General features: G+C 38.3%; 1 protein-coding gene across 2 annotated transcripts in view; it reads left to right on the top strand.

The window, feature by feature from the left end:
- Positions 1-20,862, top strand: part of LOC127421446 (RNA cytosine C(5)-methyltransferase NSUN2-like) — a 33,335-nt gene that overhangs the window by 8,918 nt on the left and 3,555 nt on the right. The window contains exons 9-18 of one of the 2 annotated variants that reach the window (XM_051664497.1): positions 198-328; positions 2,218-2,291; positions 2,495-2,625; positions 4,866-4,962; positions 5,511-5,719; positions 10,226-10,318; positions 12,366-12,501; positions 13,442-13,522; positions 15,227-15,365; positions 17,442-17,481. In XM_051664497.1, the coding sequence (XP_051520457.1) occupies positions 198-328; positions 2,218-2,291; positions 2,495-2,625; positions 4,866-4,962; positions 5,511-5,719; positions 10,226-10,318; positions 12,366-12,501; positions 13,442-13,522; positions 15,227-15,365; positions 17,442-17,481 (1,131 nt within the window). The remainder of the gene's footprint in view (positions 1-197; positions 329-2,217; positions 2,292-2,494; positions 2,626-4,865; positions 4,963-5,510; positions 5,720-10,225; positions 10,319-12,365; positions 12,502-13,441; positions 13,523-15,226; positions 15,366-17,441; positions 17,482-20,862) is intronic. The other variant, XM_051664498.1, reaches the window with a different exon arrangement.

Here is a 20,862-nt window from a genome sequence, read left to right as displayed (position 1 = left end):
CTGGAGTGAGTTTGCTTAAGCAGTGCTTTCTGTACCTGATTACTGAAACAGGATGTATCTAATGAAGAGTCGTTTCTTTGTGTATTGCCCTGTCAGCGTGTGTGCATGCGTGCTGTCTCTGCAGTCTGAGATTGCAGTGTTTGCAGAACACAGCAGTTTGTTATGGTCTAAATCTAATTTTCTTCATTGGCTGTCAGGCTGCAGATAAGGATCGCTGTGCGTGGGGTTGAACAGCTGGCAGTAGGGGGCAGGATGGTGTACTCCACCTGTTCTCTGAATCCCATTGAGGATGAAGCTGTCATTGCTGCCCTGCTGGAGAAGAGTGAAGGTACATCTACCATCATAAATAAAAACTTGAAATTAAGGCTAGGCAATTTGTAATTAATTTGATCGATTAATTTGAATTTACGTTTTGACTATTTTATTTTTTTATCAAGGTTTTAAAATAAATATTTGCAAACGCTGAATGCGTTGTCAATCCACCAAAGGCTGAATAAGGAAGCGAAAAAAAAACTGCTCGTAGCGCTTGTCTTGATGCCACTGCCATATTGCATTTTTTATCTTAATTCAGTCAGTCATGCAGCCTTAATGGATACCATGTTTTAGAGGTCTAAATCTTTTTTTTTCTTTTTCAATGTCCATTTTTTTTTTTTCTCAATGTCCACTGGGGGGGAAAAAAATAACTTGTCTAGACTGAATTTTCTTATGCATGGACTCTGTCTGCAGGGGTTTACTGTATGATTATACATGCGTAATATCTGATATACAGTACTTTCTAGATAAACTTAATTTCTAGGTATTGATTTTTTGGATAACTTTCTAGATAGACTTTACTAAAATTATCTACTTTGGCTAAGAGTATTTGCAGTTTTCTTAATTTATACTGTTATTTGTGAACATCTGGGTTATTTCAAATAAATAAATTAATTTATTTGTCAAATTACACTGACAACTTCCTATGTGGTGCACGTTTTAAAAAGAAAAAAAAAAGACCTTTTGTTTCTGTAATGAGAAGAACTTTGATTTCTCTTACGAGTTGCCTTGCATTCTAATAAAGATGTTATTTGAGCCATGTTGGAGTTACTTTTACCTTGAGTACATTTAAAGGGGTCATGAGATGGAAAATCTAATATTCCTTGATATTTTGACATGTATATGTACTATACAAACATACTGTAAATTTCAGAACTTCCTCCCCAGTCTAAAAAGAGCATTTATAGTTCCCACCCTGCTGAAACGTCTCATTTTAAAAACTGTGTTCATGAAGTCACAAGACATTTCTCAGTTGCATTTACATGCCCCACAACATGTCATTGCACCCTTGGCCCCGCCCACTGATGCTCAGTTTGTATCGTAAACCGAGAGGGAGAGAGACAGGCCTAGTGTGACCAACTATTCCTGAACACCAAATGAGACCCATCTGGACTATTTTGAAGTTTTTGTGCATATAACATGCATTACACGGATGTCTTTGACCGTTGTCATGTTTATCGCGCTGCTTTTAGAAGACGCGGTGTCAGTTACAACTCAGAAAAGGAGACTACGTTCGGCTTCATTCAGCCCTACTTGAAATAAGCACATACAACAGTATACATCCTCCATATCCATCTTATATTGTGTAAGTCATTCATATGGTGTGTGTGATACGAGTTCCTTTTATATGAGTAAAAAAACAGAAATACGAAAGGTAACTTCAGTTTTGGATCACAGAGTAAAAATGTGCTTTTCATAGTTTTTAAATCTAAAGAAATCAGCACAGATGGTTCATAGTACAGATATTTGAAATGATGTCCACTCACATGAGATGAATCATATCAGTGGCTTAGAAAAAGCTATTTTATTCTATAAACAGAGTCCCTCATGGTGGACACGATGTTGAGATCACATGACTAACTGTATACTACTAAATCTCAGTAATCCCCCTGTTGTTAGACACTTTCGGTTGCAGAATAAATGAATGGTTGGATGACACATGGCTGAAAAAAATAAAAAAAATATATTTCTAAGTATATATGATGGATGTCAGTATAAAGGTGGAGTCCAATGTTGTATTGGCCAGCAAGCTGTAAACAAAACAAACAAACAAAAATAACTAGGTGCACCTTTAAATTTTAAACCTTGAATGAGCAGAGACAGGCTGACTGTATTTTTTATTTTTCCATTATCCTCTCTTCCTTCTCTCTTCTTTTCATGTTTCTTCTGATTGATCTTTCTCAGGTGCCTTAGAGTTAGCAGATGCCTCTGCAGATCTCCCCGGTCTAAAATATATGCCTGGAATCACAGCTTGGAAAGTATTATATTCTTAACCTCCATTCTCTTTCATATTAATATACAACTATTTACACCATGGTATTTTGATTTGCATATTTCCTTTGCATTGTCTCAGCATTAGCTTATGTAAACCATTCGTTGCAGATGCAAGAAACACCATGAATCGTGCTGTTCGAACAGTCCTATATTACTTGGCTCTGTTATTAATTCTGCTCTATTATAGGTAATGACCAAAGAAGGTCAGTGGTACTCAGACTGGTCAGAAGTGCCAACAAGTCGACACACACAGATCAGACCCACCATGTTTCCCCCAACAGACCCAGAAAAGTTGGCGAATATGAGACTGGAGAGATGGTGAGCTGCTTTTATTTGTAATAATATATGGATGTCATTGCATTAGATAACACAATTTTATGTAAGCTTCATCAGCAAGTAAATAATACTAACCCTTTTCTCAGAAGAACTGACTTCACTTTTTTTGGCCATTTTTGCTATTACTTTTTTACTACCTGGTCCCAAAGTCATTTTTAGTGGATGCATGATGTTAAAGTTCACACAGGTGTAGTTCATCGCATTAACTATAGACATGCTCCAATAACGTTTAACAAAATGCTGCTTTTTATTAAATGTTTTGCCTTAATGGAATATTAAATAATAAAATTCACTCATCATTTACTCACCCTCATGCCATCACAGATGTGTATGACTTTCTTCTGCAGAACACAAATTATGATTTTTTGAAGAATATTTCAGCTCTGTATGTTCATACAATGCAAGTGAATGGTGACCAAAACTTTGAAGCTCCAAAAAGCATTTAAAGGCAGCATTAAAGTAATACATGTGACTCCAGTGGTTTAATACTTGTACTAAACTCAGCAAAAAAAAAAAAAAGAAACGTCCTCTCACTTTCAGCTGCTTTTATTTTCATCAAACTTAACGTGTAAATATTTGTATGAACATAAAGATTCAACAACTGAGACATAAACTGAACAAGTTTCACAGACATGTGACTAACAGAAATGGAATAATGTGTCCCTGAGCAAAGTGGGGGGGGGGGGTCAAAATGTAACAGTCAGTATCTGGTGTGTCCACCAGCTGCATTAAGTACTGCAGTGCATCTCCTCCTCATGGACTGCACCAGATTTGCCAGTTCTTGCTGTGAGATGTTACCCCACTCTTCCACCAAGGCACTTGCAAGTTCCCGGACATTTCTGGGGGGAATGGCCCTAGCCCTCACCCTCCGATCCAACAGGTCCCAGACGTGCTCAATGGGATTGAGATCTCGCATGAATGAGCAGTATGGCTGGTAGCATTGTCATGCTGGAGGGTCATGTCAGGATGAGCCTGCAGGAAGGGTACCACATGAGGGAGGAGGATGTCATCCCTGTAACGCACAGCATTGAGATTGCCTGCAATGACAACAAGCTCAGTCTGATGATGCTGTGACACACCACCCCAGACCATGACAGACCTTCCACCTCCAAATCAGTCCCACTCCAGAGTACAGGCCTCAGTATAACGCTCATTACTTCGATGATAAAAGTGAGTATGACCATCAGCCCTGGTGAGACAAAACCACGACTCGTCAGTGAAGAGCACTTTTTGCCAGTCCTGTCTGGTCCAGCGAAGGTGGGTTTGTGCCCATAGGCGACGTTGTTGTCTGGTAAGGACCTGCCTTACAACAGGCCTACAAGCCCTCAGTCCAGTCTCTCTCAGCCTATTGCAGACAGTCTGAGCACTGATGGAGGGATTGTGCATTCCTGGTGTAACTCGGGCAGTTGTTGTTGCCATCCTGTACCTGTCACGCAGGTGTGATATTCGGATGTACCGATCTTGTGCAGGTGTTGTTACGCATAGTCTGCCACTGCGAGGACGATCAGCTGTCCTTCCTGTCTCCCTGTAGCGCTGTCTTAGGCATGCCTAAGGCACATTCACGCAGATGAGCAGGGACCCTGGGCATCTTTCTTTTGGTGTTTTTCAGAGTCAGTAGAAAGGTCTCTTTAGTGTCCTAAGGTCACAGTTATAAAAACTTAATTGCCTGCTGTCTGTAAGCTGTTAGTGTCTTAACGACTGTTCCACAGGTGCATGTTCATTAATTGTTTATGGTTCATTGAACAAGCATGGAAAACATTGTTTAAACCCTTCCAATAAAGATCTGTAAAGTTATTTGGATTTTTACAAAATTATCTTTAAAATACAGTGTCCTGAAAAAGGGACGTTTCTTTTTTTGCTGAGTTTGTTTCTTTTATTTAAGTGCCACTTGTTTAGATATTTTATGTAATGCAGTGACATCCATACATTTAGGGTGTCTTAAGTGTCCAGCATAAAGAGCTTGTACTGCAGCTGCCATCTCTTTAAATTGTGCATATTGTGTCGATTGTTTTCTACCAAAACTGCACACCTGATGGCAGTATACCACCATAGTAAATCACCACCACACAGCTGAGTGGATTGTAGCTTCCCTGTTTTGTTTGGAGAAATACCAAGGTGATTTGGTTGAGAAAATGTCACAGAGTCTGTGGGCCCAATTTACATTGATTTTTCTCAAGTCGTAACCTTGTTGCGGTACATTTGGTATGTGTTTGTGTTTTCAGTATGAGAATACTGCCCCATCACCAGAACACAGGCGGGTTCTTTGTAGCTGTGTTGGTAAAGAAGGCGCCCATGCCATGGAACCGCCGTTACCCAAAGGTATCAGAAGACGCTCTGCTAAGATTGTGTCTAATATTAACTAGATTTCTGTTATACATCTAACCAGTTGTGCTTTCCCCTGTGGTTTTTACATGCATGTCATCCAAAATGCTCACACAAATCCTAACACTTACCCTTCTACCCTTTTGTTTCTTTTTGTACCTGAACCTTTTTCAGCCTTGATGATGTGATCTGTTCTTCTGAACTGTTAAGCTATGCAGTGCTTAAGCTTCTTAAAAGTATAGATCACCCAAAAATGAAAATTCTGTCATTTGTATGCTTTTTGTTTGTTTTGTAAGCTACACACTTCAGCTTTAAAGCTGGGCCTGAATTCCTGAAGAAGGATTCAGTATTGTTTAAGAGGAAATGGGGAGCCTCCCTAAGCACTAAGCACTAACTCCATCTGTCATTCTGTCCTCTTACCTTCAGCTAACCTATTTTCTAGGATGAATCCAGCCTATTTGTCATTGCCTTTTGAAATAAGATGCTAGCATATGTGCATCAATACCATTCTCTCAACACCACATTTTCTTTCTCCATCTATCCAGCTTCGTAATAAGGAGGCAAACTCCTTGAGTGAGGTGCCCCCCGCAGAGGAGCTGCAGAAGGGGGAGTCATCCACTGAGGTCCTTTCTGTAGACGGCTCTCCCACTGATGCCCCGGTGGAAACAGTGGAGGGCGAGACTCCTGCAGAGGGAAACCCATCTGTTCCAGATACCCCGAACCTCCAAGAGGCCAAGAAAGAGAATATTTATGCGTAAGTATCCTCAGCTAGGTGTATGTGTGGGCGTGTGAGTGGTGATCTGTCCTCCACCATGATCAGCCATTCTTTTGTTCTCTGAAGCTTTTCTGTTTATTTATTTATTTTTTGTTCTTGTGCAGTGGGTTTTTAGGGATGCACCTACAGTATATAGACGTTTTGGCCAGTGGCACCAATTGTGGATTTTGGCGATAGCTAGGCTGGTGGAAAAGCTCGATAACCGATTAATCGACTAATAGTTTTTTAAATCGATTTATTATATGTTAAAATCTTAGTCTTTTTTTTTACTTTGAAAGGCACAGACATAGTACAAGAGTCCAAAATGAATAAAATCCCAGATTTTTTTGCCAGCAAAATATCAGTAATAACCATTTAAAAAAAAAAAATACAATTTGGTTCATAATGCAGGACTTTAAGCTGTAATCAAGCCCGAAATACACTGGGGACTCATTTAAAAAAAAAAAAAGTCTGTGCTCCCAGCTCTCACAAACGCATAAGAGAAAAAAAAGCACTCTTACAATCATCTACAAATTGGGCTGTTCACTGCAGAGGCCAATGCTCTACTGTTGGAACTGAAGTTCATTGACAATGCACAACAACAGGATTTTTTTTAAGATTTCTGATTCAAAATCATGTCTTGAAGCACTAGAATATATTAAAACTGATACCCAATGAAATTGTCATCTCTTGAAGCTCAAAATTGTAACTATATCTGCTGAGTTCCTGGTCACTGTAAAATCTCTGGAAATGAGCAAGCAGATAATGCTGCCAACGAAGCATTATCTACAGAACTCAAAATGCTCAATACATTCCACAGATCTGAAACCAATCATAAATTCTTACATCAAAAGCAAGTGGCAATCAGAATGGGATCAGTGCTTAAACATTACATGAAATAAATCCTGCTTTTGGGACCAGAAGTTTCTTCTCTTTTAATAACCACTGGGACCAAGTTGCTTATACACGATGTCGGATAGGCCACTTAAGACTCAAACACAAATTTTTACTATCAGGGGAATCCCCCCATATGTGCATCATGTCAGAGCCCACTGTCTATCAAACATATTTTATTGGATTGTAATATTTCTACTCCTGTGAGAAAACTCTTATTCTGTTGACACCCTTGGAAAGTTTAACAAAATTAATCCAAATTTATTTTTAGAGTTTTTAGAAAAGTGAATCTTAAACAACTTGGTTTTACTTTTATTTTAACCTGGTTTTCGCCATGAAAATAGCCATCGAAGCTGGCATGGTGTTAAGAAACGAACAAACAAATTGGGCTGTCACAACCGTGAAATTTGGCTGACGATTAATTGTCAACTAAATAATTGTGGTTATGACGATTAACTGCTCTCACAATTGAGGATTAATTTTCATACAAATTGTCATACTTTTGTCTTAGGTGTGTGTGTGCATCATAAACCTTAAGAAGGTTATCTGTCTCTTTGGTCAACCGTAGTCTTGGTCTATTTGCATTTACACTATTGTTGTTGGAACACGCCGTTCGTACTCTTATTTGGACAGTAAAATGTGATTACAATTTAAAATGCATAATAATCGCAGGTAGATCAAATAACTATGTTCAGACTATTTAAAAATCACGACAGGCCTATCTACGATGTATTATGATATAAACCTTATTAAGTAAACATTGTCGTATAGGCTAATAAATACTGTATGAGCAGTAATTCATCAACAGTAGATTTATCAATAGAAGATTATCAGCAATCCGGCAATAAAAACAGACTTTTACCCTTTTCCTTTGGTACATCGTCAGTCAAAATTAGCATGATCTACTTAACAACAACAAAAAAACCCTCTTTGGAGCAATAATTTTTTATAACCTTATAAAAGGGAATAATTATAAACAGAACTAATCGTAAAAGTAATTATTGTCTTTGATTTTTCCCAGTAACCGATAGTTCGAAAAAGCAACTATCGGCACCGATATATCGGTCAACCTCTAATCTATACTGGTTATAATAATTCGATTATTTTACCATTATTTATACTGCTTACAGGGTCCCTACGTTAATAGAAAACCTTGAGGTATCAGGGATTTATAAAATTGTGATTTCCAGTTCTGGAAAAGTCATGAAAATTAATTCAATCTTTGTCATGAAAATGGTCTATAGTAGGGTTGTCCCGATACCGATATTGATATCGGAATCGGGGCCGATACTGTGCTCACGTACTTGTAAAAATGCTCCGATGTCAAGAATCGATACCATCTGACGTACCAATGTCATTGCGTAAACATTTGGTGCACAAATTGAATCCACAAATCCAATGTCCTAGTGTGATTATTTGACAGCAAAAGCTGCAATTTAATACAATAAACATTTCTACAAATTTACAACTATATATTTAGTTGGTTAAACCGCAGCCTTTATCACACTGGGTCAGGTAGCGAGCTGCTCTTCCGGATCTGTGAAGCTGGCGTCATAAACCGGCTTGACTGGGTAATCCGTCAAAATAAAAGCCCCACCAAAATAAAAGCTCCATTTAAATGGACAAAAATATGACATGCATATCACTACTGTAAATGTATGTAATTCACTGTAATATTAATAAGTATTAATTGTATTCTATTTAAGCAATGCCTAACCTCTGTGATGCTCTGTTGTACAGCACTTGACAAAATGGTCTATATTGAGGATCTGTATAAAAGCACTTCATATGATAAAAAATAATGCAATGTTACGTTGAAAATTACTGGTAATTGTTCTATTTTCATTTGATTTAAAGTTTTATTGAATTCATTTATTTAGACACCCTTAAATGATACAATTGAATTAAACTTTTGAATATGGAATATGAAAAATAAGAGTTTGGGAAAAATAAATAAATTGATTTCATAGGGCCTTACATGTTAACATGTAGAGATGCTTCTGGTAATGAAAAAGAGTCCCTTAAATTGGCAAAAGAAACCTTATTGATAGACTGTCTTTACATCTCGGTTTTAAACCAATAAAATCAGCAGGTCAGCTCTCTTGGTTTTGTTTATAGTAATTACATAAAATTATAATAATTTATACAGTATTTAAAAACTGCAACATTACAAAATAAATAAACCAAAAATAGGTGTCGGACTCCGTATCGGCGAGTTCTGAAAAGGAAGTGTAGCTGCTTGTACTTGTTCTCCAAAAAATGGTATCAGGACATCCCTAGTCTATAGTGAATCTACAAATTTCTAGTTATGCTCACCTCTTGGCTAAAAATGGCTCTTTGTGAGTGTAATTGTAATAAAATTACTTTTTAATAGATGCAATAGATGGAAATATTGACAGTGACAAAAAAGCAAAACAAACTTTGCTTTCCTTGATGTTTGCTGTGCACATTTTCTAGTATGCATAAAATGCAAACCTACATGTGTCAAAATATGCAGTATTTAACAGCACACTGCACAGAATATTGTATCCCATACAGTAATAATGTAATACCATGCATTGAAGTTAACTTTACCTTCCATTTCCAGTGTGACGAATGACTCTGAAGGACTTATGTCTGCAATTTTTAAACATTTATTTTGACTTTATCATTGTCCCATGTCTGTCAAACATGTAGCCTGAAATGGAAATTTTGGAACGCAGTGAATGCGCATGGCTGCATGGAAAGCTACAGGATGTCCCTTTGCTCCCTATTTAGTGGATGATTTATCCTCCAGTGTGCTGTCTGTCTGCACTGGTCTCAGAACAGTTCAAAATGCACCTTATTTTCATCCTAACTCCCATATAAAGCCTCTGAAAGAAACATTTTTCAGCTTTTGGATTAACCCATTGATTCTCAGTGTGAAAATGCATAGTAAATATAAAGGAATGCAGTTACTAATGTTAATGAATAGGACCATATCGTAAAGTGATAAAATAAAAATAACAAAATGTATATATTAAAATGAAGCAAAATGACCCACAGATGTGTAAACGTTGACAGTTATTCAAAATAACTGATATTTTTTTAAATTGTTTTTACTTTTGAGGGAATAATGTGTCAAAATCCACACATGTGGACTTCATATTTGTCAGCGCGCTGACATGTGAATTATTTCTTTTTTTTTTTTTTTAAAGCAGCATATCAAACAAAACTAGAGATGCTACTCTTTACACCCAAACAGGTTTCAGTGAAAAAAATGTAGAGGTTTCTTATCAGAGGCACTTCTGTTGGCGCTGCGCCTGTAGAAGCACTTCACGGAAATCGACGCCATGCTGTTGTCACGTGACTCGGTGCACCAGATGTTTAACCCTTTAATGACAGTCTAGAGTCTTGTGAACAGTATTCAGTCATTTAAATTAAAATTATGCATTGCGTAAGGTAAAGCCAAAATACTACGTCCACGCATGTGGACGCGGGGTTGCACGAGGTTAAGCTAGTACATAAACATAACCACTGCTTCAGGCCTGTCGATTATATTTCACACTGCTCCCCGGTGGACAGTGTATAGTACTGCAATTCATTTGCAGTCACTGTGCTCCCCTTTGACATCAAGTGCTCTCTCTGTTCCAGCCCTCCTCCTCCAAAGAAGATGAAACTCTTTGGCTTCAAAGAGGATCCTTTTGTGTTTCTGACAGAGGATGACCCCATCTTTCCTCCCATCCAGTGAGTGCCTCTCTTCTCAATTTACAAAGCCCTCTCTACTCAATACAAATACTGTTCTTACAAATGCTGTTATATCTTGCCTATGAGTTTTTTACACCGTGTTTGTCTGATCCCACAGTATGTTCACCATGCCTCAATATGTACACTATTGTTGAGTGGGTTGGAGCCTTTAATGTGTTTGTAACAGACATTTATAGTAAATATAAGCATCTATCTCGCACATCTACACATCCTACCTGATCCAATCGCATGAATAGAGGAAATTATTATCATTCAGTCATTGTGACTGTCTCTTGTTTGTGGTGAATGTTAAATTTCCTTGCGCAGATGCACACAGAGCCACAGTACTGGCAAACTGCCATTTTGACTTAGACAGTTGGAGACAACTCCTCTGCCGCTATACCATATGCCGCAGTGTGTGTTTTGCGCTGTGTGCACTAGAGCTGGGCAATATATCAAATATTCGCTGATTTTGCTGCTGATGTAAAATTAAGCTTGTTTACATGCAGGATCTTACACAGATTAAACAGCCGACAAGTCATTTAATGTCATGTTAATGCCTTAACAGTTTTCCTTTATCGGGGTATGGTCATAAATGGTTTTAAACATAAACCGAAAGGCGCACTGATTTTGAACCATTACCCCGGTTGCACATTGCCTGTTTATGTTTTAATGTCAAAAGCAGAGAATATCCTGATGATTTCAAATCTCATGTACATTTTTTTTTTTTTTTTTTTTAATAAGCTGATTTTTGGTAGTTATCAGCATAGTTGTGTGCAAGTAAAAGCACTCAGTGTGAAAGTAGCAGTTTGTTTTAATGGATTTTTTATTTGGCCATCAAGTTTAATAGAAACTGCATCAATAGACTAGTTTCACAGTCTTTCCTTGTCTTGGGACTGGCAAGTATGAGCATGTTATGACCGACGTTTTCAGAGTGTCTCTGATTTTCTCTTCCATAGCTAAAATAGTGTTACATATAGTAAGTTCTTGAATTGGTTCAGACTTTGTTTCAGTTATTTGATTCAAAACTCTAATTCAACGATATGTTTGCATCAACACCCTAAAAATCGGTCACGAAAGTCCGGTGTAACATTTTTAAGGGATTTCAGTTAAACATTTTGAATCTACTTTGCTTCAAGTAATTGTGGGTTCAGATGACGGTTCTCCTGACTGAAATATAAAAATCAGAGCAAATATATATAAATATCCAGAGATTTTATGTCAGATTTACCTGTTGTCAGATTGCCACTAAAAGTGTGTGTGTGTGTGTGTGTGTGTATGTGTGTGTGTGTGTGTATATATATATATATATATATATATATATATATATATATATATATATATATATATATATATATATATATATAATATAAATATTGAGAGATGTTAATTAAATATAGTGGTATTTAAATGGCTGAAAAATATCAACTATTTCAGATTATTTCGGAGCCAATATGTAAATATCGATAGATGTGTATATAATATATACCGGTAGTCAAATGGCTGAACAATGTAAATTTATTTCTGGTAAGTTCAGAGCATATATAGAAATATTGAGAGATGTAAATCAAATATGCTGGTACTCGAATGGCTAAAGAAGTGATGTATATCAAATGGCTCTCTGAAATCCTCAATTCTAATTGGTCAATCACGCCATCCAGGGATCTAATTTTGGAATAATGGCCGCAAATCCTGGGATAAAGTGTTATCGGACCGGTCATCCATAATGCATCACTTTTTTTTGCATCGCTCTGCGATCTCTACAAGTAAACTAATAAAATGTTCATTTAATTATTACACAGATACCTAACAAATAAGCAGGATAATGAGCTGTCAGCCTGTCATCATTGCGAAATAAACACCTTCAGTGTGATACAAGACTTCTGACCACCCTATCAGAAAATAAACCCTGATAACGACCGGCTGACTGTACAATATCCCTTATGTTTTAACTACTTTGCCCAGCCCTAGTGCACACAAACATTTACTCTGTGTGGCTAACCCTGTGGTGAATGATGTGTGTTTTTTGTGTTTGTGGCTGTTCCAGGGCTTTCTATGACCTCTCCTCCGATTTCCCCAAGCTTAATGTGTTGACTCGAACCCATGAAGGCAAGAAGAGGCACCTGTACATGGTGTCCAAAGAACTCCGCAATGTTCTGCTCAACAACAGTGAGAGGATGAAGGCAAGGACACACACACACACGCACACACACACACACACACACACACACACACACACACAAAAAAAAAAACATTCTGAAGGTCCTTCATCAGCTGTAGCAGTGATTGAGAATGGCATTGAGGCAGATGGGGACGGCAGCTCCTCTATGATCTCATCTCTATCTATGCTCTAGTGCCTCCACATTCATCAAGTATGGAACAGCCATCTGCTGCTAATGTAAACAGTCATCACTGGAGTTATGTTACAATAACACTGTCTTCAGACAAAGAACTACCTATAAAATCCTTCTTGCTGTAATATTTCTGCTCTGCATAATTGAAGTTAGTCTAGGGCTGTCAATTTTCAAGTGTTTTAGAACAACTAATTATTTTGAAAAGAAACTTAAGGCATTCAAATCATGCCCCTAGACCTGCTCGCATACCAATGCACTCTTGCTTTATAAACATCTAGGTGCTGAACAACTGAACGGAGCAATGCAGGGGTCGTCTCAAGACGGGCTTTTTTTAAAAAGTTGAACTACTTTTAACATGGTGCGCTTATAGCGCGAGATGCTGAAAAACATCTAACGCATGTCACTTATTAACAATTAAAAATAGCATGACCCCTTAAGTTTACCTTTGACAGATTGACAAACTCAATTCCAAAATGAATTGCTGAGGACTGTGGGCCAGTGATTGAAATGTATTTCCATTTCAAATGATAATGAAATGTAAATACAACAAACAATATATTGACTTCTAAAGCCACTTTTTGTAATGTGTATCCATTTTGTTTTTCTGCCACACTAATGTCATGTCTTTATCTTCATTTGGGGGCTTTTCTCAGCAGGTATTGATATTTGTGATAATAATTTGATTAATCAACATATGTCAAACAGTTACTTTTGTTAATGAGTTGATAGTCTTAGTTATATGATATTTTCTGTCTGTTTGTTTGTGCAGGTTATAAATGCAGGAGTGAAGGTGTGGTCCAGGAATACAGATGGCGAGCAGTTTGGTTGTGCATTCAGACTAGCACAAGAGGTGAGTATCTTTTAAAGTTTAGAGGGATAGTTCACCCTAAAATTCTCATCATTTACTCACCTTCAGCAGAACACATTTGAAGAAAAATATCAGCTCAGTAGGTCCTTAAAATGCAAGTGGATGGTGATCAGACCTTTTGAAGCTCCAAAAATAACAGACAGTCAGCATAAATGTCATCCATACGACCCCAGTTGTTAAATTAATGTCTTTAAAGTGATACGATCGCTTTTGGTGTGAAAAAGGTCAATATTTAAGTACTTTAACTAGAAAGCATCACTTCCGGTCAGCAGCGGTATGCGTGTTTACGTCACGAGAGCGCTGAGTTCACGCAGTCTCTCGTGCAGTGTTTTTGTATTGGCATGTTACGGACATAATCTCACGTTTCTCTCTGTTGAGACATCCAGGATAAGCACACAAATGCACCATTGTGAAAAACATACAGATCTAAACCAAAACCAATGAAGCTTCTGTACCGCGTTCTTCCTCCTCGCTTGTAAACAGTGCTGCTCTTCCGGGTGTGTTGCACATGCATCAGTTCTCACATGAACACGCCAACGCGATTACATCGCGTGTATACTGCTGCTGACTGGAAACGATGGATTATAGTTAAAAAGTACCTAAATAGTTATCTTTTTTGCACAAAAAGTGATCGTGTCACTATGGAAGACATTGACAGCTAGAGTCGTATCAATGAGGTTTACGCTGACTGTCTGTGATTTTTGGAGCTTCAAAAGTGAAATGACCATCCACTTGCATTTTAAGGACCTACTGAGCTAAGATATTTTTAAATTTTTCTTAATGTGTTCTGCAGAAGAAAGTCATAGACACCTGGGATATCATGAGGATGAATAAATGATGAGTGAATTTTCATTTTTGGGTGAACTTTCCCTTTAAAATATTATGATTTCTAGAAATCTTAAATAAACAGCTGGCTGGCATAGGCCTGTATTTATTGGAAATCTTTTCTTGCAAACACCTTATTCAAGAATATCTGATAATCAGAATTCATTTAAAAATGAATTCAACCCTCTCATTTCATTTCAATCTGTGTTAAACATCTTAGTTAAGTTTGTTGTTTGCGGAGAATGTAGGAACCATTTGATCTTTGAAATTAAGATTCCTATTGTGCAGCCATGTTTGCATTATTTAAAAAATGAGTCGGAAATCTTTTTCCAGTGGAGCTGCAGTAGTCTCATCCCAAAGGTGTTTCTGAAATGTATAATTGTGATTTTTCACTAATGTAATTTTATCCATAAAGGCTTCAGAAATTAAGTAGTGCTGCAGTGATCAGTCTATAATTAGAGACCAACCAACACTAAGATGTCAAATTTTTTTTTTTTTTCTGTTCAAAACTAGGTTCAGCAGTCTTTAGGGATGCAAATTAATCTCAATATGCCGTCAATAACCTCAACCTGCCTTTGTATGTGCACTAGATAGAACTTCCATTACTATTTTCGACAGCAATGTATTGATTTTTAAATACAAAGGAACATCTGTTATGTGTATTTGAATTTATTCTGCTTTCCCATAGATAAAGAGATGGATAAAGTGTCTGGTCTTTTTCCAAGGCTCCTTTGATGAAAAGGATGATGTGTTTTCGCACTAGGCTACCTAACCATCTTGGTTACATACTTTGTTTTCTTATATAAGAAAGGTTTGTGTTTGTGAAAGAGAAGGTAATTCATTGCTGATTTGTCTCTCCAGGGTATTTACACACTCTGCCCCTACATCAGAGCCCGAATAATCAACATCAGTGTGGAGGACGTGAAAGTTCTCCTCACACAGGAGAACCCTTTCCTCAACAAGCTGGGAGATGATGCTCACAATCAGGCTAAAAAACTTGGTCAGTGTCTTCTGTGATCCAGAGCCCTGCTGTGCTGATGGCAATTGTAAAAATGTTAAAGTGTTAATGCAACGATGTTGCTTTAAAAACCGTTTTAAAGCTATAAACCAAAACAAGATGAACACTAAAGATTCATAAAGTTATGAATATTTACTGAACAAATGCATGTGGCATGTGGGAATGTAAGTCTAACAAATCATAACTGTGAATGTCTTTTTATTTGTTTTAGTTTTTTTGGCCAACATACGTCCATGTTTCATATGCAATGAAATCCAACTTTTGTCATTTACTACAATGTCATTGGCTGCAGAGCCTATCATTGTGGGCCAAAGTATGCCCTGACCCTTCAAACTTCTCACATTAATTTCAGAACCTTTTGAACCCCTGATCACATTCATAAACCTCCATCAAATTCATAACTGTGGCTACGTTCACACCACAGCTGAAAGTGGCCCAAATTGTTCACTCACATATGACGCAAGACCTGTTAATTGGATGACCATGTGAACAGCCAAAAGTGCTTTGAATCAGGGGCACGTTCAGTCTTAAAACGTTGTGCACCGTTTTGCTACGGTTTCCGGGTTGAACAACGTTTCCTCGAAACGGTGTGAAACGGTGTGCAAGGGCTTTGAGGGACATTTTCTCTCGTTTGGTGCGTGTGTCAGGTGTTATCCAATCAGCAGCGACGTGTATATAAACCTCGCCATATTAAAAAGGCAGTGCACAATGGATCCAACTAAAGTCCTTTACAAATGTGTCCATTGCAGCTTGGTGTATGCAACAATTGAAGACATTAAAAGAAATGTTTGCGTTGTCATCCTGAAATGCGAGGCAAATTTTGGATCACCATAATTAGGAACCACAGTTTCCACATATCCCTTCACTCGATTGGGATGTTCTCGGCTATTCTGGATGGCAAGGGCAGTGACTGTAACATCGAGCATATTTTGTAGTATTAAACACGTATTTAAACCAATTTCATCAGGCTCCGAAAATGTTTCGAAAAGAACGCAAAGAATTCCTTCTCAGCTGCCATAGTTGCAACGCTTGCGTAACACAACAGGGTGTTCAATGCACTATAGTTTCCGTTTAAATAAACGTTTTCCTACATTTTTTCGAGGCTGAACGTGCCCTTTACATTTTCAAATACGATCTGAGCCACTTTCATATGTAGAAATAAATCCGAAACGTATCTGATTTTTTTCCAGTGTGCCTTAAGTGTGAACAGCCAGGTCAGATTTATTTCCACTCAACATTCCTCATTTGTGCTCTTGATTTCCAACATACAGTATGTAGGCGTATTATGGTTTAAAACTTTTAATAGCGAGTCATATCTTTCCTAGTTCATTAATTTCTTTTTTTAAGGAAAGAAAATAAAATTAAAGGCTCAATAGTTGGGTTCAGCAGTTTGTGTGGACAACACGTAGTAAAATATGCGCATGAAGAGATGCAGAGTTTGTGCTCTGCTCATGTCACTAGCGCAGAAAACACAGTTTCTGTGTTTCTGAAACTGCATCAAAACATGAAATATAGACAACTCTTCTTGCCTTACATTATGCTGTATTTCCTGCTGTCCTTTGATTTTAGTTCTTAAGTAATATTACACTCTGATAATGAAATTGCACCATATGAAAGCAAATGACTTTATTTCAAAAAACTTTATCCATCAAGACTGTCTTTCACGTCACTTGCTGACATATTATTAGATAGGCATTAAGTGTCACATCCGCTTAAAACAACAGCTAATTAAATTTTTAAATGCAATTTAATAGACTATTCATTATAATATTGAACATGCCAGAGTTTGATATGCATGCTCATTGAGTGTTATATGCATGCAAGTCAGTTAATGAGCGTCGACTGTTCAGACCAGTATATGATACGGGCTACATTTAAAATTACATGTGAACATCCTTACAAAAAAAATCAGATTTGAGAAGAAAATCAGATTTGCTTCACATTCAGCTGCAGTGTGAACGTAGCCTATGCCTTATTTTAGCAGAATCTACATTCACATCGCTGATCAGTTGTAATATTCCTCTAATATACATGGTGTGCTATTTTCTCTTCCTCCAGAAATGGGCAGCATTGTTTTAAGATACCAACCAGATCCAAAGTAAGTGCTCACGTTCTTATTCCCTGTTTTTAGCACACATTTATTAAACACAATAAGGAACCTAACTCCGCAGGCTAGGACAAGTTGTAGTTGTGTCTGTAGTAGATGCTTTTGTCAGTGTTTGGCTTCAAAAGAGACTGCCTTGCTGTCTACTACCTACATAGGCACAAAGAATACACAGCAGACGCAAATATTGTCAAATAGTACAAATTTATTTTAAACTTTATCAGTGCTCTTCTGTATTGAATGAAACTGTTATATCGATTCTGTTTACTATTTTCTGCATGACTATTCCCCCCCACTAAGCTCATAGCAGTGCATTTTTGGATTGCCTTTTTCATGAAGGTTACATGCAGTGCTGCTTTAGAATTTGGCCAAAATCTTAGAAGGTAGCACAAGAACCTTCACTAGGAGGTTTGCAGGAGTTGTCTCGGTGTTGTACGTACACCAAGGGTTCTGTGATGGCGCTCGCACCATTCATCAGCCAGTCAGGAGACAAGTGAATGTAGATTGAGCGCTTTGTTGCCATTACGCCCCTTGTCTGATAATTAAAGAGCTCAAGCTGATGCACCCGGCTTCCTCTTCACAGATAAATAGCTCTTCATTGTCTCTCTCAGCAGAAAGCTCATTGTTTGGCTCGCCAGACAGTCATGTTTCACATTGATGGCCCTTACTATGGAGAAAACTAGTCAATCCAGCTGGAAAGTGTTCTTTATCTCGCTCCCTCCCTCTCTTTCCCTGTCACACACGCGCAAACACACACACACCTGTTTTAGCCGTTAAACATCAATACGTTTTGTGCCCTTGTGTGCTTGAAGTTATGCCAGATGTTTATTCTCGTGCAATGAGTTTCTTTTGTCTTTCCTGTTCTTTCATTGCCCTTTAAGCCTAGTGCACACTACAAGACAGAAGCTTGTTGCCCTTTCATGATTTCAGCCTGTGACTAGACTGCAATAGATAGCTGCTGATTTTAGCCACCTCGCAGAACACGCCCATCATGAGTAGTGATAATAGAAGTGGCCGTTTCGAAATCTACCAACATTGTCAATATATACTCACCGGCCACTTTATTAGAAACACCTGTGCTTATTCATGTGATTATCTAATCAGCCAATCGTGTGGCAGCAGTGTAATGTATAAAATCATGCAGATACAGGTCAGGAGCTTCAGTTAATGTACACATCAACCATTAGAATGGGGGAAAAAAATTGATCTCGGTGATTTTGACCGTGGCATGATTGTTGGTGCCAGACGGGCTGGTTTTAGTGTTGGTGCCAGACGGGCTGGTTTGAGTATTTCTGTAACTGCTGATCTCCGGGGATTTTCATGCACAACATTTTCTAGAGTGTAAAGAGAATGGTGCGAAAAGCAAACAAAAAAATCCAGCGAGTGGCAGTTCTGTAGCCGAACAAGGCTTGTTAATGACAGAGGTCGGAGGAGAATGGCAAGACTGGTCCAAGCTGACAGGAAGGTGACAGTAACCCAGATAACCACACATTACAACAGTGCTATGCAGAAAAGCATTTCTGAACATACAACACATCGAACATTGAGGTGGATGGGCTGCAGAAGCAGAAGACCCCTCCAGGTACCACTACTGTCAGCTAAGAACAGGTCACTGATGCTGCAGTGGGTACAGGCTCACCAAAACTAGGCAGTAGACGATTGGAAAAACATTGCCTGATCTGACAAATCTGGATTTCTGCTGAGGTACACAAATGGTAGGCCAACTGCAGCCTCAGTTTTCTGTTCTTGGCTGACTGAAGTGAAACCCAATGTGGTCTTCTGCTGTTGTTGTCTATCCGCCTCAATGTTCGACATGTTCATTCTGAGATGCTATTGTGCTCACTACAGTTGTACAGAGGAGTTATCTGAGTTACCGTAGCCTTTCAGTCAGCTCGAATCAGTCTGGCCATTCTCCGTTGACCTCATCAACAAGGCGTTTTAGTCCACAGAACTGCCGCTCTCTGGATGTTTTTATTTTTTTTGCACCATTCTCTTTACACACTAGAAACTGTTGTGCCTGAAAATTCCAGGAGATCAACAGTTACAGAAATACTCAAACCAGCCTGTCTTGCACCAACAATCATACCACGGTCTAAATCACTGAGATCAAATCTTTTCCCCATTCTGATGATTGATGTGAAGATTAACTGAAGCTCCTGCATGATTTTTATAAATTACACTGCTGCCACACGTTTGGCTGATTAGGTATTCGCATGAATAAGCTGGTGTACAGGTGTACCTAATAAAGTGGCCGGTGAGTGTATAATGTACGTTGTTTTATTTAATGTTTACACTAAGTAATCCATTTGTGGGTTGATTTTCTTGATGTCATATAGTCTTTGCATATTAAGCTGGGCCAGGAGAAAGAATCTTCACATCGCAAAAATGACTGTTCTCACCTTTAAATGTGCACAGGGCAATAAGCTTCTGTCTCTCGGTGTGCGCTTTGCCTTTAAACAATGCCTCTTTGTGTGGCTGTTTCCAAGAAATGCTCTGATCTTGTCTTTTGAAACAGACAAGCTAAATTTGTGTATTCTTTTGCATCAAACAGCCCTTTTCAGCATTCACAACAAGCTCATGCATGTCAGCGATTTAAATTTTCAGCACACAGCATCATTGATGCTTATTGAACTCCATTTGTGCTACCTGACTTGCGCTGTCCAAATTAAGCCCATGGCATCATGTGAATCTATGAATACAAGTCAGTTTATTTTCTCATTAATAAAAGCCCCCACAATGCACACGTTGGCGTGCACACAGCCATTCTTCACTGTTTTATCACACTGAGTGACATGAAGCGAGAGTAGCTCTGATGTCAATGTGATTAGCCACGTGTGGCTTTACGGTGTCATCCTCCACTCTTGGCAGTGTGCTGCTGGCTCCCCACATGACAACACAACATGCCCGTTCCAGCACATTGTGTCTAAGCATCTTTCACTCTTTCCATAGAATTTCTTATAGTATTGCGTAGACACTTTTGGCTTGACGTCTGTTCCACATTGCAGCTTATTCTGGCCAAGAACAGCCTCCTTAGACAAGAAGATTCTGTTTGATTGACATGTAAAGCCGGTGCCACACTAGCCATTTTTTCCCCAGTGATTTTCAGGTGTGAGCTTCATTAGCATAATTGCCGGCCAGGTGCAGGGAGACAAAGCATAGTTAATGGCTTCAAATACTGAAAAAACACATCAAAATGTTTAGAAAAAAACGTTCCTTCGCCAAAGTGAGATTTTATGTTCTAAAGTGACCAATGAGCGTCAGTCTTTTACTGAAGAACTGACAAGACGTCAAGCTCATCTGAACCTTTTTATCTGTGATCACACTCCGCTGCATATCATCGCAAACGGCGATTGTAATCCATAGTGATTCTGACAC

The sequence above is a fragment of the Myxocyprinus asiaticus genome, chromosome 30 (assembly GCF_019703515.2).
Source record: "Myxocyprinus asiaticus isolate MX2 ecotype Aquarium Trade chromosome 30, UBuf_Myxa_2, whole genome shotgun sequence".
Classification (NCBI taxonomy): domain Eukaryota; kingdom Metazoa; phylum Chordata; class Actinopteri; order Cypriniformes; family Catostomidae; genus Myxocyprinus; species Myxocyprinus asiaticus.
This window is presented reverse-complemented; position numbering and strand designations above follow the sequence as displayed.